This window comes from Hermetia illucens, chromosome 4, assembly GCF_905115235.1.
Source record: "Hermetia illucens chromosome 4, iHerIll2.2.curated.20191125, whole genome shotgun sequence".
NCBI lineage: Eukaryota > Metazoa > Arthropoda > Insecta > Diptera > Stratiomyidae > Hermetia > Hermetia illucens.
Window position 1 is genome coordinate 122,484,350 of NC_051852.1, and position 15,477 is coordinate 122,499,826.

Genomic DNA, 15,477 nt, shown 5'->3' on the forward strand with positions numbered 1-15,477 from the left:
CGCAAACCAACAAAACCTCTCCCAAGGCACACACTCAAAGCCCCCCACCAAAGGCACACAGCGCAAAGGCCCCATTAAAGACACACCCCTTACCCAAGGCGCGCACGTGAAAGCCCGCAGTGTGAAAGAGACGGAGCGAGCGAGATAGCATGAAAGCTTAAAAGCTCTCTCGTGCTATCTCACTCTAACACACAGAACCTATTGGGAGAGCATCCCACTTACTACTGAGGACTTCAATGAACAATGAAATCTTTCTTCAAAGCATCGCTTATGCTGATTTTCGATGTAGCGCAAGACCCATCAGCGCTGCCTAGCACATAGAAAGTAACCACCACTGTTACTCAAAAGTTCCAATCTTCCTTAAACTCATATCTATGCCGCGATGTTCTGACTTTAGACAGAAACAAATGAAGGACCGCAAACTTTTTCGCAAGTGCTATACTGTTCACTCTAAACCCATGCAGGATCAGTGTCCGCCTGCGATGTTAAACGAGTCGGTCAGGATACGGAGAATGATGTTCCCAAAGAGACCGAATAAGTAGTTCTGACCCTCTAGCTGGCAATACACCTGCATCCTAGGTAGTAGCCTTGAGAAAGCCCCTCGGTGATGAGCGAACTGCAAATGATTGGTTTACGTCGCGACACACTAGGAGTCCTCATAGTCGAGACAGGTCTTTGTCGACGTCGATGGAGTCTTGTGCCCCTAGCGCTGTAAAAGCGGTAGTCGTGATGTGCATTGAACCGGTATTAGTATCATGATGAGCATTAAACTTCAGAAAACCTACGAATGAGCAGGAAAGCGAAGTGGGGAAAAGCATAGAAAGGAAGACCCGTCTGAAGGACACTTTATCTAAGTAGTTTCTAAGGCTCAAAAAAAGAAGGCGAAAAACGACAAAAAGAAACGACACGCCAAAAAACCGTCTATCCAAAGCCAAGGCAGTTATGAATGGTAAATCACCAACGAAAAAGACGCGAAAAAAGGACTAGACGGTGGCACCTGCAGTTATGTATATTGGGCGGGTGAGGCCTGGATTTTAGCATAGGCTCAGGTGACCGGCGGGAGACCCGCGTTTTTTGTAGGATGTGCCTTCCGTAGGAGCTGCAAATAGATATCGGCTGACGTAACCACCGATTGTCGTCAATTTGCTCAAGGGAAGGTACAGATCAGTCCTTGTCAATAGCCAACTAGGATAGCCGTTTCGCCACCCTGATATTATTTATTATTATTCCAGCGGAAGTTTTACTCAAAAAAAATATATTCTGTTTAGGTTTTATCAAATCACTTGTTGAGACCTGGGAACGTGCGGTTTAGTTTGCCATGGGTTTATACGACGGATAAGGGTGGACAGAATATTCCGTTGAATAGTTTCTAATTTTTCTCCATTTTAGACTTAGAAATTATTTTATGGTAAAACGATGCGGCTTATTTTTCATTGCAGGTTTTAATACCGGACAGTTTCAAAATTATTTGGCAAGCTTCAGTCTTGCGGCTGCTGCTGTGTTTATGAAGAATGTTGATTTTTACTACTTCAAGGCGGGGTAGTAGCGGATAGAGTAAAAGCTGGGAATTCTTTCATCATTTTACAGGTAAGCAATCAGAACCATCGCGTGGATTTCCGAGTCATAATACTGCTCTCCGAGAGTGAAAGAACCTATGTACATATTTGCGTTTATTTTGAAACAGCAAGAAGTTGAAATTGTTTCTTCCAGTCAAGATGCTGCCATTATCCAGCGGATGAAGTGAGCGGCAAGGTATTTCTGTTGTCCACTGGATTTCCTATCTGAAAATTCTTCGGCGATCTTTCTATATCGGTTAGCTATTTGAATGTTGTGTCTAACATGCGTGGTCGTATCTAGCACAAAACTCTATTGTCTGTTGGACGGGGTCTCCTACTCTCTTTTCTGTAAAGGAATGGAAACTTTCAGAATGAACTGTCAAAGCATGATCTTCGCCATGAAACCACATTACATCATGGGGAGGATTTTATTTACTCTGGCTAGTTTTCTACCTTCATGGACTCCTTCGCTTCTTGCACCTGACGGCGCACCTGACTTTCAGTTCACCTAGGGTTACATCGGAGATACCCCTTTCGTCGACAAACCTCTGTCAGGGGAAGAATATGTGAGTCCTCCGCGACTTGTGTCTTGAACAATTACCTGAACTGTTCAATTTAAGCTTAAAGTTTCCTGCACTATCGTCCATGCCTTGCGAAAAACAGCTTGGCTCCTCCTTGCTCTCTCCAGCAATCTTTTCACTGTCAAATTTCTTTGTGGTTGATATGGCGTACTCACTGGATTGGATTACAATTTGTTCTTCGCTCCTTCTGTGGAGAGGAAGTATATCTACTAAATAAAACCCTGTGCGCATAGCATGTCAACCACATGAATGCGTGCGATTGTTGCCGATCCCTGGTAATTTAGTTTGGGTCCGAATGTTTTCTCCAGCCAAGGCTGCATGAATAACGTCACTGATAATGAGAAAAAAAATTCGTGACAAGACGCAGCCCTGGAGACGCCGCGTCGGTCCTCAAATGACACTGGGGCAGAAAATCGCTAACGTGGTCGTTTTTGGAGGATGCAGAGCGGAGACCGGCCGCTTTCTGTCGATTAAGGACTTCATACATCCCAGGATGATTCTAGCTAATATTTTGTGGCAGCAAGAAGCACGAAAATACCGACCCAGGTGAACTTCATCGGAACTTCGCGAACATACCGCTCTTTCATTCGCTGAGAAATACATAAGATATTTTGGGTTTACGACTGAGGTAATTACGGAGGTGGGGATTGCGCAGAAAAGCTCCACAGGGATCCAGCCAAGATTGATTGCATTGATATTTACGGTTGTCATTCTCTGTTAATGGGGCATACCGCGTTAATCACGCCTACGCTGAAAAGCAACTCCAACGCGACTTGCCTAAAACTCAAAAATCTTCCTCAACCGTTCTCCACTAAGTGCTATTCGTCTGCCATCATTCCACTGCATGGGGTAGTCAGCGACGGAATTGTCGTGTGTGCTTCATGTGTGACCAATCCACTGCCACTTCTGTCTTCTCATCATATGCGCTTTCTCAACACATGCGCCGATGAAGTTCTTTTTCCGAAGCAGTATCAGGCCAGTGCACCTTGGGACTCGTCTTCTTTTTCTACCATGGATATTGCCCTTATAGACTTTCTGGGCTGGATCATCCTCGTCCATACGGATTAAGTGACCCACCCACCGTAACCTATTTAGCAGGATTTTATCCACAACTCGACGGTCATGGTATCGCTCATAGATTTCGTCGTTATGTAGGCTACGGAATCGTCCATGCTCAAGTAGGGGTCCAAAAATTCTTCGGAAGATTCTTCTCTCGAACGCGGCCAAGAGTTCGCAGTTTTCATTGCTAAGAACCCAAGTTTCCGAGGAATACATGAGGACTGGCAAGATCATTGTCTTGTATAGTAAGAGCTTTGACCCTGTGGTGACACGTTTCGAGTGAAACAATTTTTGTAAGCTGAAATAGGCTCTGTTGGCTGCCAACAACCGGGCGCGGATTTCATCATCGTAGTTGTTAGCGGTTGTGATTTTTGACCCTAGACAGGAGAAATTATCAACGGTCTCAAAGTTGTATTCTCCTATCTTTATTCTTCCCGTTTGACCAGTGCGGTTTGATGTTGGTTGGTTGGTTTTCGGTGCTGACGTTGTCATCATTATTTTGCCTTGCCTTCATTGATATGCAGTCCAAGATCTCGCCCCACCTGCTCGATCTGCATAGATCTATCTCAGCATAGTTCCCTTTCAGCGCTTTGACATCAGCACGTAAGTCTTATGGAATCGAAAAAGATCCCAGCCGGGTCCACTGGCTCTTGTACCAGAAAAATATAACGGACGCCCTGCCGCATTGTCACCGTCACTGCCAGGGGTAGGTTTTGGCATGTTTCTGGTAAATTTGACCAACCTTTATACTTTTCGATATAAGCTCAGTATAGTATGTAATAAAAGACATCTAGCAGCGAATGTCACACGTGTAACCACGTTTCTCTTGCACCGCACCGCCAAAGACTCGATCCCTTCATGTTTGACTGGTAGGCGGGTATCAGTGGCGAGCCCACCAATCAGTTTGTATTGGGATAGTTTGCTGTTACAAACTCCTTAGACCATGACTGCTAACTCAGATCTTCAGAGTTAGCCCTTTGCATTCACGGATGATAGCAGCTTTCCTTCTCTGCAACTAAAGATCTGTCGGAGATGTCTCAGAGGTTGCTTTACTTAGTGTCCGTAGCTTGGCTCTAGCTAGATAGAGTCATACGAGTGGGGTTGCATACCCCCCAAGAAAGGCTCCGACTCGCAATCCTTTTCGCTAGGGGAAGTGCACCTCAATTAACAACCCTAGGGTTTCAACACAAGATTCCTGCCTGCTCCAGTTTGACCACTACAAGGTCACTGAAACTGAGGTCCGGTCAAAGGAAAGCGTACAGACTCATATGAAGTGAAATAAATTATAATTTTTCTTTTGAAGCCCCCGATCCTGGGCTCGTGTATTAGTGCAGCATCGATTTCTTCTTCTAGGAAGAAGACCAGCAATTTAGTTGAGATGCACTTTAGTAATAATAATAATAATCGTTAGCGCAACAATCCAATTGTATCAAGGCCTTAAAGTGTGCTATTAACAGCGTAATGGTATACTACAGCATTACAGTATCCTGTAGGAAGCAATGTGGGCAGCATTGCGCTCGCCCGAGATGTTTATCCTGATTTTACTCAGGTAGTCATTCATAGCCTCCGTACGACAGCCTTGTGCTCTAACAACGGAGCTATCCGGAATGCCACTTTGCAGCAGTTTGAGTGGCGCGGGTTTACCTACGTTACCCTCAGCAAGATCTACTTGCGTAGAGGGTACTTCACTCCCCATCAGACCGTCGGTCTTCATCTCCTCCAATAGTTCGTTAGCGGTATCGACTGGATCCAGGTCGTCGTCCGGTTTCGCGGAGTGAAACACTTTCACCTTTGTGTTCCTTTAAATCCCACTTTGTAATCCGCTCCATTTACAAGAAGCAGGAAAGGTTGTCTTTCCGTCTAAGTTCCCTTCTCCTTCACGGGAAGTCAGGGGTTTAGATTTGGGCGGAGGAACTGGACGAGCTTGGTTTTATCGAGCGTAATGCTGACCACATTGCCTCCTACAGTGTTCTGTAGTATACCGTTGCGGTCTTGAATGAAGTGCTCTAACACACTTTAAGGCCCTGATCCAATATGGATTGTTGTGCCAACGATTATTATTATATTCATGCGGGTCTTCGGCAACAAGGTGCAAGCGTCCGGTCTCCAGGGGGTTTTGTCGGATGGGATTAATTGGAGTTTTATATTCTCCCAGATGTCTCTGATTTGAGCGACAATATTGGCCTATTTATCCTTTGCAATCTTGCTCTGAATGTGTATGACCTTCTGTTACTGACAGGACTTCAGCGGACATACGTTTCTTTGCTGGCTTCCGGTGACTGGCATTCTTGTCAGCCGTTGATTTTAAGGGACCCCCGACGTTGAGCGTTTCTAGTTAGGAGTACTATGACTGGTACTCGTTACACTCAGCTCGAAGACACCGGTTTCGCTCCAGGAAGACTTTTTTGTTGGTTTCAGCGCAACGGGACTACGGCTGGCACCGGTTGAATCTCAAGGTGTCCAAAGTATTCAGAGTCCGCATACTAAAGAAGCACTCCATTGACTACGCAGCACCCGCGTATGCTGCCCCAACTTGCCTTGGGGTCCTTTTAGGACCTTTTCCAGTGCAAGGAGGATGATCCCCGGGCTGCTTCAGCCCATCCCCCCGCTAGATCTGCTTGCCTGTACCATAGAACCATCAGATCCTCATCAGTTAGATGAGCCTACTCCCAACCTGGCTCGACACACTCTTGACCCGCCCGAAGACGGTTTACAGCGGCCACCGAGAGAACGTCGTGTGGGGACTTTCCCCTTGGTTGATTTTTTTGAGAATCACCTAGTTTGGAGACGCAGCGTTTCATATGTCCTCCCTTATAAAGGGTTTCATTTCTTCAGGCAGAGTGCTTTCCACTTAACATTTTCGTTGGTTTGCGGTGTCCGATCCCATAATCTTATATCAAGTCAGTTCCGTTCATGGCTTCGGCTTCCCTTTCTTCCGTTTGTTCTGTAAAATGTGTAGGAGAAGTTACTAACCTGTACGATTTACTCGGTAGTCTCTCTGCACGGAGAAGCCAGAGGATCTTCCTTTACGGGCTAGATATCCAACATCCTTGGTATTCACATTGGTGAACTTAGGCCGATCACCAGAACAAAAAGCTGGGATTACCCATTTGGGCCATTTCGGGCCGATCTCATCAATGCACTCTAACCAGAGAGGAGCCCATTGTGAAATGTTCTAATGCCAAAATTTGGCTTCATTCCAAACTCCTAAGACTTTTTTTGTCCCTCTGATATTGCGATCCTTGGAGGAAACTCCAACGGCAGTGGTTAGAAATGAGGCTACAGTTTGCGCAGACGTCCATTGGAGGGACCAGCTCCCTTTCTCTTTCGCTGATTTTATCACTTCCCGGCGAACTGGGTATAAGCTTCCGCTGGAAGCGTTGATGTAGACCCTAGCACGGAGCACAGTAAAGCATTGCTCACCACAGATGTGTTGGTTTTACGCTTCTCTCGCGAATTTTTGCAGACAGTAGAGTGTGGTGCCTCCAGTGTTGGTTACCAGTTAGTCTTCATCTTCCTACAAAGATTTCGCTTCCTTCCGTCCAATTTCTATAGGAATTACCGCTTTCATGTCCTGATTCCTAAGGAGCTGTCGTCGACTGTGAGCCTATCCAGATTTATGGGGTCCAGACCGCTTATCTTCATTTTCACATACCGGCGTTTGACCAATACCATCCACGTCATCGTCTTCTGCTCTTCTTGGTAAGGGTGAAGCAGAAAGCAGAAAGCAGAATTCAGTCTGTAGTCCCCTTTCTTTAGTGGGGGAAGTTTCCTTCTGCCGAGCCCTCCTATTCCGCTTAGGGGTAGATAAGGCAGTAGTACCGCCGACGTTTCGACTGTGGTCGGATTTACAGTTTCCCTCAAGGTGAAATTTGCCGTACTTGCTTAATGTGCCGTAGGCACTAAATGCAAACTTTGAGCTTGAGGGGGTCTCCTTGTTTCCCGTCTCAGCCACGACCTGATTCCTCATAATCGTGGTTGGTTTCGAAGTCTACGACTTCTTACCACTTCGGCAGCTCAAATCCAAAGATTACGTAATGATGTTGGACACCCAAACTATACTATACGCTCCACCAGGTATGTTACACTTAAGGTTCGCGTCATCATCATCATCATCATCATCAACGGCGCAACAACCGGTATCCGGTCTATTCCTGCCTTAATAAAGAACTCCAGACATCCCGGTTTTGCGCCGAGGTCCACCAATTCGATATCCCTAAAAGCTGTCTGGCGTCCTGGCCTACGCCATCGCTCCAGCTTAGGCAGGGTTTGCCTCGTCTTCTTTTTCTACCATAGATATTGCCTTTATAGACTTTCCGGGTGGGATCATCTTCATCCATACGGATTAAGTGACCCGCCCACCGTAACCTATTGAGCCGGATTTTATCCACAACCGGGGGGTCATGGTATCGCTCATAGATTTCGTCATTGTGTAGGCTACGGAATCGTCCATCCTCATGTAGGGGGCAAAAAACTCTTCGGAGGATTCTTCTCTCGAACGCGGCCAAGAGTTCGCAATTTTTCTTGCTAAGAACCCAAGTTTCCGAGGAATACATGAGGACTGGCAAGATCATAGTCTTGTACAGTAAGAGCTTTGAGGAGAAATTGTCAACGGTCTCAAAGTTGTATTCTCCTATCCTTATTCTTCTTTGTGTTTGACCAGTGCGGTTTGATGTTGTTGGTTGATTCGTCTTCGGTGCTGACGTTACCACCATATATTTTGTCTTGACTTCATTGATGTGCAGCCCTAGATCTCGCGCCAATTGCCGCCTGCTCTATCTGGATGAAGGCAGTTTGTACGTCTCGGGTGGTTCTTCCCATGATGTCGATATCGTCAGCATAGGCCAGTAGTTGGGTGGACTTGAAGAGGATCGTACCTCTTGCATTCACTTCAGCATCAAGGACCACTTTCTCGAGGGCCAGGTTAAAGAGGACGCATGATAGCGCATCCCCTTGTCGTAGACCGTTGTTGATGTCGAATGGTCTTGAGAGTGATCCTGCTGCTTTTATCTCCTCGCACATTGGTCAGGGTCAGCCTAGTCAGTCTTATTAATTTCGGGGGGATACCGAATTCTCTCATGGCTGTGTACAGTTTTACCTTGGCTATGCTATCATAGGCGGCTTTAAAGTCGATGAACAGATGGTGCAACTGTTGTCCATATTCCAACAGTTTTTCCATCGCCTACCGCAGAGAGAAAATCTGATCTGTTGCTGATTTGCCTGGGTATGGGCCAATGATGTTCTGGGCGTATGGAGCTATCCGGCCTAGCAAGATAGGGGAGAATATCTTATAGATGATACTCAGCAACGTGATACCTCTATAATTGCTGCACTGTGTGATATCTCCCTTTTTATGTATGAGACAGATTATGTCTCGTTGGCAATCGTCAGACATTGATTCGCTGTCCCATACCTTGAGCACAAGTTGATGAACCACTTGGTGTAACTGGTCGCCTCTATATTTAACCAATTCGGCTGTATTTTTTTGTGGCTTCGTAACAAGTTGTTTTCCGTGTAGGGTTGTCAGCCCTACCCAACCCCCAACCTGGAGGACCAGTTGGTACAATTTGTCCCGTTTTTAGGCGCGGGAGACTCGCCTTCATCCTTCTCCCGTGGAGGTGGAAATAGTGTTTGGTAGTAGAGCTGTTGGTGTTGGTTCAGCAGGCATTTCCCAGGTTTTATGCTCCATCGTGGGTACTAATCCACGTTTCGCCTCGGGACCTACACTACCCTTTGACCACCAGTCCGGTTCGCGTCGCCCCAACAAAATTCTATGTTTTGATCATGCATTGCTTGAATATAGCAACTCATTGGCGGCGATTGGCTCAACTATAAGATACAAGTTGGCTACAGATCGGACACATGACCGCTACCGCATTCAATATAGGCTTTAGCAGCGTTTGCCGTGCATGGTTGTCGGTACTTTTTTTATGGTTTTTAGTCCTTGCCAACCTGTATTCATGATTAATTGATTTGATTACAGTTTTTGCGGACGACTATTCTGCAGTTGACACAGAATACAAGTTTCCCTTCGAAATGGACCAAGATAAAGTCATTGAAGAGCTTACCGCAGAATTGAAAAAACTGACAGAGGAGTCAATTCGATTGGAAAAACAATTACAGCACTGTGAAAGAGAGTTAGCCCAACAAGACCGAGACGAAGTTGACTTCTATGAAACGCTTCACAAAATGCAGTTGGAGGCAGCCAGGGCGCGTAATTATGCCATTCAACAAAGACTAGATCAAGCAACGGCAGAATATAATGAAATGAGGAAGCAGCTTAAAATCTTCTGCAATGAGGCAGGCTTCAACAAAGGTCCAAAACCTCCAAGGCAGGAAGAAGTTGATTATAACTTTTGTAAAGCTAACCGTGAAGATGAGAGGTGCAAAACACCTGAGCACGTAACCCCATCTTACTGCAAATTACGCCCAGATAAAAGATGCGAAAAAACTATTTCTTTCTGTAAAAGAGCATTTGATGATGACAGTAGATGTCAGCTGCTTGACTATGTATTCTGTAAAATAAAGCCAGAGCATGAGAAATGCATCGCAGGTGAAAATATAACTAAAAGTTTCTGCAAACTGCGCGAACATCCCCTATGCAAAGCGACCGATTCTTATTGCAAAAGATTCAAAGGATATGATCCCAGGTGTGCATCTGACGCACATCTGGTCAATCATCTATTTTGCAGAACCAATAAAACTCATCCACAATGCAAAACACCGGAGATAGTCACTTCCAGTTATTGTAAAAGGCGTGAAAACGCAAAGTGCAAGATAACAAAATCGTATTGTGAAAGATTCGTCGGGTATGATGAAAGGTGCAAACAAGAACCAGATGGTCCTCCCAAACCAGATGGCCCTCCCAAACCAGATGGTCCTCCCAAACCAGATGGCCCTCTCAAACCAGATGGCCCTCCCAAACCAGATGGTCCTCCTGAATCGGTTAATCCTCCCAAACCCCCTGAATGGAAGCCTATATATAACATTCACTATTTTCCGGAAACAACAGAAAATGGCTCTTCTTGCCAAGGGTGCAAAGAAAACGAAAATGGAATGACTGAATCTTATCAAATAAAATTACGAGAAAGGACAGGTCAAAAGGTTTCCCCTTTCTACGCAGAATCCGAACATCCTCCCTCCTCCTATGCAGAATCTGAACGTCTTCTCTCCTCCTATGCAAAATCTGAACGTTCTGACCTTTCGTACGAAGAATCTGGAAAACCAGGGTATCCTGCAGATCGGAAAAGATATCAAAAGTTGAATTTTGAGTTGTGTCGAAAATATGCAGATCCCAGGTGTGCGTACAATCGTGATTGGTGGTCGCTTGACAGTTATTGTAAAATAGCATACCATCCCGACTGCAAGAAGACAGCTTCGTTTTGTGCTAAATTCGAAAAAAAGGACGAGAGGTGTCGCGTTATAGACCACATATATTGCAAAAATCATAGGAACGATCCTCGATGCGCCTCAGTGGAAGTAACCGATAGCTACTGCAATCGACGTGCTGACAAAAAATGCAGAAGAACAACCTCCTATTGCCAAAGGTTTGCAGGAGACGACGAAAGATGTCCAAATATTGATCACGAATGGTGCGCGAAATATCCTGAACATGAAAAGTGCCAAGTTAGGTATCCTCCTACTCACAGTGGTTGCAGACTTCTTCCTAATCAAACTGCATGCAAGCCCACCCTCTCTTATTGCAGGAGATTCTTTGCAATTGACGATTGATTGTCGTAAAGTTAATCACACTTACTGCCTACTCAAGCCTAGTGACGAGCGCTGTAGGACACGAACGGAGGTGACAAAAAGTTATTGTAGAGTTCGACCCGATTGCAGATGCCCTTTGAACGAATCTTACTGGAAAAAGTTTTGGTTTTTCGATATCAACTGTTACGTTTACCCTAAACCTCCGGAAGAGTTCCTTAATGAAACCAGTGAGCATAGTGAATACAGGAAGAAGATTTAAGCAAAATGATTTTTGTACTGAATTTTATTTGAAACGTTATCGGATAAAATCCAAAGTTTTTGAAATAAAGTAGATAACATTCGAGATTTTGATTTGATGATTTCCATCTTGGGCGACGTTCCTTTGGAAAACGGAACTATATTACAAAAACCTACGGTGGCGAAACTAAAAACTACCAAAAATACCGACTCAACCGTGGACATGTAGTCACAAACCTCAGGATACAAGTTGCCCGATCCAGAAGCCCCACGTTCCCTATCACCTGCCTTCGTTGGTGTTCATGAATATAGACGGTGGTGTCCCTGGAATACTCGGCGAGTACGTTAGTTGCAGTATAATATATACATGGTTGCCATTCAGCCCTTGGTAGAGCGCGTCAACCACACCTACGTATCATCGTTCGCAGTTACCTGAAATGCGCTTCAGGTCCCCTACGATTTCCCGAGACGCTAGCACTCCTTCTCTACTGCTCTGCGTTAAAAGTTCTTGGGGTGGCACTCTCATCAGTCACCTTGGAATAGCGGGTTACATTTCATGGCTAGCCCACAATACAATAGTCACCCCTCTATAACTTGTGACCTACCTCCTGCCACGTCCGCTTTCCGATCACAACGTATACGTGTGCTGGGCATGTGCATCTGAGTTCCTCGTTTGTAGAAGCATCAGCCCAGCGTACTCCGATTGAATAACTCAAACAGGTGTTGACGAAGGTTTGGGGCTGTGGGTTCACTTTCCATGTGCATATATACATGTGCATGTCCATACAGCAACGCAGAAAGAACATTTGCTTAGCAGTCTCAACTTGATTCTGGTGTTGATATAACTGCATTTCCAGATTTTAGACAGGTCAGCGGAAGCGGATCTAACGCTGTTAATGCCTTGGGCAACATCCAGTTCGGTGACACCGTCAGAAGAAAACGACGCTTCCTGGACATATAAATTGATCGATGAAGATGCTCTCTCATTAATATATACATAGGGAGAGTACCATTACCCATCAGACTGAAAAAATTGGTTTCCCAATCTAGGGCCATTAGGCCTAGGTTCATGACCCGGGAGGGAGCAAACAGATTTCATCAGCGTGGTTGAGGCGTTTGAGAACTGAACTGAAATTCCCCCTTCTCCCCCGGACAAGGCAGCATGAATAATGTTATCGATACCAGGAAGAAATAATATCGATGACAACATGCAACTCCGTCGGACCTCGGTGCAGCACGTGAGATTTACCGCCATCATACATCACTCTGATGATAGCTAGCTAGTTCCAACACCATGCCCCTCCTGTGTAGAGCACTCCAGATGTATTCCTTTTTTACACTATCGAATGCTTTCTCGAAGTAGATGAAGAGCATCCATTGGGCGTTGGTGTGGTCAACGCAGGAGGATCAGGTGCGGAGACCAGCCTGCTCTTTGTCGATTATGCTGTCGATATGTTCTTTGATGCACTCCAGAATTATCTTAGGTATTATCTATGTGACGGCAGATAGCACGCAGATACCATACAATTATCATCCATTTGAATGCCTTGATGACCGAAATGATTTCTCTTCTATTTAGAGGAACAGTGCCCATCTGCGTGTTACAGTGACTGGCCATTTCATCCACAAGAGAAAAAGCGTGGTTCAGATGTTGGCCGTTAACTTTCTTTACATCATTATCATCAACGGCCCAACAACCGGTATTCGTCTAGGCCTGTTACCATAGATATTTCCCTTATCAACTTTTCGGGCTGAATCATCCTCATGCATACGGATTAGATAACCCACCCACCGCAACCCGTTGTGCTGGGGTTTATCCACAACCAGATGGTCATGGTGTCGCTCATAGATTTCGTCGTTATGTAGGCTATGGAATCGTCCATCCTAATGTAGGGGGCAAAAAATCCTTCAAAGGACTCTTCTCTCGAACATAGTCTTATACAGTAAGAGCTTTGGCATTTTGATGAGACGTTTCGAGCGAAACAGGGTTTCTAAGTTGGAAAAGGTCCTGTTGCAGCCAACAACCATGCGCGGATTTCATCTCCATAGCAGTTATCGGTTGTGATTTTCTACCCTACACAGGAGAAGGTTAAAGAGGGCGCGTGATAGTGCATCCCATTGCCTTGAAAACCGTTGTTGATGTTCAGTGGTCTCGAGGGTAATCCTGCGGCTTTTGTCTGGCCTCGCTCACTGGTCAAGGTCAACTTAGTTGGCCTTATTAATTTCGTTGGGATACCGAATTCTCTCATGGCCGTGTTCAGATTTACCCTGACTTTGTTATGTATCATAGGCGGCTTTAAAGTCGATGAAAAAATGGTGCAACTGGCATGGTCATATTCCAACAGTTTTTCCATCACTTTCCGGATCATCGGCCCATCAATATGATCAGGTGCTGATTTCCTGGAGTGAAGCCGCTTTGGCAAGGGACTATTCTGTCAAGCAAGTGCGGTCTATAGAATATCTCATGGTTGGTACCTGTCTTTTTTATGAGTCATCAGGGATTAGTTCGCTGTAATACCTAGAGCATGAGATCATAAACCGTTAGTATTAGGTTGTTGCACATCAAATGGCCGATTTGGTACTAAAATTTAAAACGACTGTAGACCTTACAAAAATTTATTTAATTAATCAGTCTATTCAAAACACTTCTCCCAGCGAGATACAAGAGCATGTTTGCTCATCGAAGGCAATTTTGATGACCTCTTCATTCCTCAATTGTTATTTCGCCCAAAAATGATCCAAATGCTTAAAAAAGTGGTAGTCGGTTGGCGAAATGTCCTGTGAATATGGTGGATGAGGCAGAGTCTCATACTGCAATTCGTTCAACTTGTGAACCGTTGTTCTGGATTTATGAGGTCGTGCATTGTCGTGAAGGAGTATCACATCATCTCTGTTGATTAATCGCGGCCGTTGAATACTCAATTTTTGGTGCATTTCCTCGAGTTTGGCACAGTATTTCTGTGGATTTATCGTTTCTCCAGGTGCTAAGAAAGAATAGTGGATAACTCCAGCTGTAGACTACCAAACAGTCACCATTACCTAATTCGGATGGGGACTCGGTTTCGGCATATGCTTCGGTGGCTCATAAGCATCTAGCTATTGTGCTGATCGGCGTCACTATTCTGTGCAAAAAGGGATCGCTTCTGTTGCGGGAGAGTAATGAATTGCAAATTTCCATTCGAAGCGGCATGTTTTGCTCCGTAAGGGCATTCGGAACCCATTTGTCGAGCTTTTTCACCTTTCCAACTTGTCGCAAGTACCGGGAAACTGTAGAAGAGTATACGCGCCCTTTCTCTGCAATGACTTTCACAGACTGACGTGTGTCGGATTCGACTAGCAAACGCAGCTCGTCGTTATCAACCGATGGTCCTGGATGTCCACGTGGTTCACTGCGAAGGTTTACGTCGTCTTAACGGAATTTTTCGAACCACCGCCGTGTGTTTCGTTCGGTACCGTATCAGCTCCAAATGAGCTGTTAATGTTCCTGGTCACCTCCGCTGCTTTATGACCGAGTTCGAACTTATACAAGAAAAAGTATATGTCCTTGACTCTTTTCCATCCTTCTTTCCCTTTTATTCACTGTTATCGCAACGGTGGGCAAAACTAAAATGACTCCTTAATTAAATATAGGAGTATTTGTACTTCATTATCCGACACCAACAGCGCCAATTGGTGGTGGTTTGACACAGCAACATTCCAACTAACTTTATTTGATTGCCAAATCGGCCATTTCATATGCAACAACCTAATATAATCGTTTTACCCGGGAGATGAGAATAATCAACTACTATAAACTCCGAACCTGCAAATAACAGGTCTGAAAGCAAATCCCTCAGACATTAAACTCTCAGAACACTATCTTTGTTCCTAAGACACCAGATAAGTAAAATTTCATCGTAAGAGTCACTTTCGGATTGGCAAATTCCATATAAATCATAAACACTGTCATATTCTCAGAACGCCAAATTTGAATGGGTGAAACCAGATCCACGTCAAGCCCAATGTTTCTCGTCCAATACCTACTTCATAAGCCCAGCATCTCAGCTATTGGGAAACGCACTTCAAAACACTATTTTCAGGTTCGCTTCAAGATAAAGACGCCTTTACCCTGTCAGTTGGAATTAAGATAGGATTAGAAGTTTGTGGGCTAGAAACCTACAAGTTTCGGAAGTACCTTGCTAACGAAACGTCAACAGCGCTTCGGATGGAAGATCGAGACTGTGATCCGTCGTGGATCTTCCTTCTCGATCCGGCACTCGGGTCCGGATACTTACGGCTCTACGCGCGCGGTCGAGCCCTTTTTTATTTTGCAGGTTTAGCTCGCATTCTGGTAT

General features: G+C 45.1%; 1 protein-coding gene across 1 annotated transcript; it reads left to right on the plus strand.

Annotated features, from left to right (window-relative positions):
• Window positions 1–1,310: 1,310 nt before the first annotated feature.
• On the plus strand, window positions 1,311–10,935 carry LOC119655116. Its single transcript, XM_038060838.1, has 2 exons — window positions 1,311–1,587; window positions 9,180–10,935. Exon 2 carries the CDS (start codon window positions 9,233–9,235, stop codon window positions 10,925–10,927), a length of 1,695 nt encoding a protein of 564 aa, XP_037916766.1. The 5' UTR covers window positions 1,311–1,587; window positions 9,180–9,232; the 3' UTR covers window positions 10,928–10,935.
• Window positions 10,936–15,477: the final 4,542 nt, after the last annotated feature.

What these genes read in the sequence shown, in the direction of transcription:
- LOC119655116 (XM_038060838.1), top strand. Translation starts at nt 9,233, where the DNA reads ATGGACCAAGATAAAGTCATTGAAGAGCTTACCGCAGAATTGAAAAAA.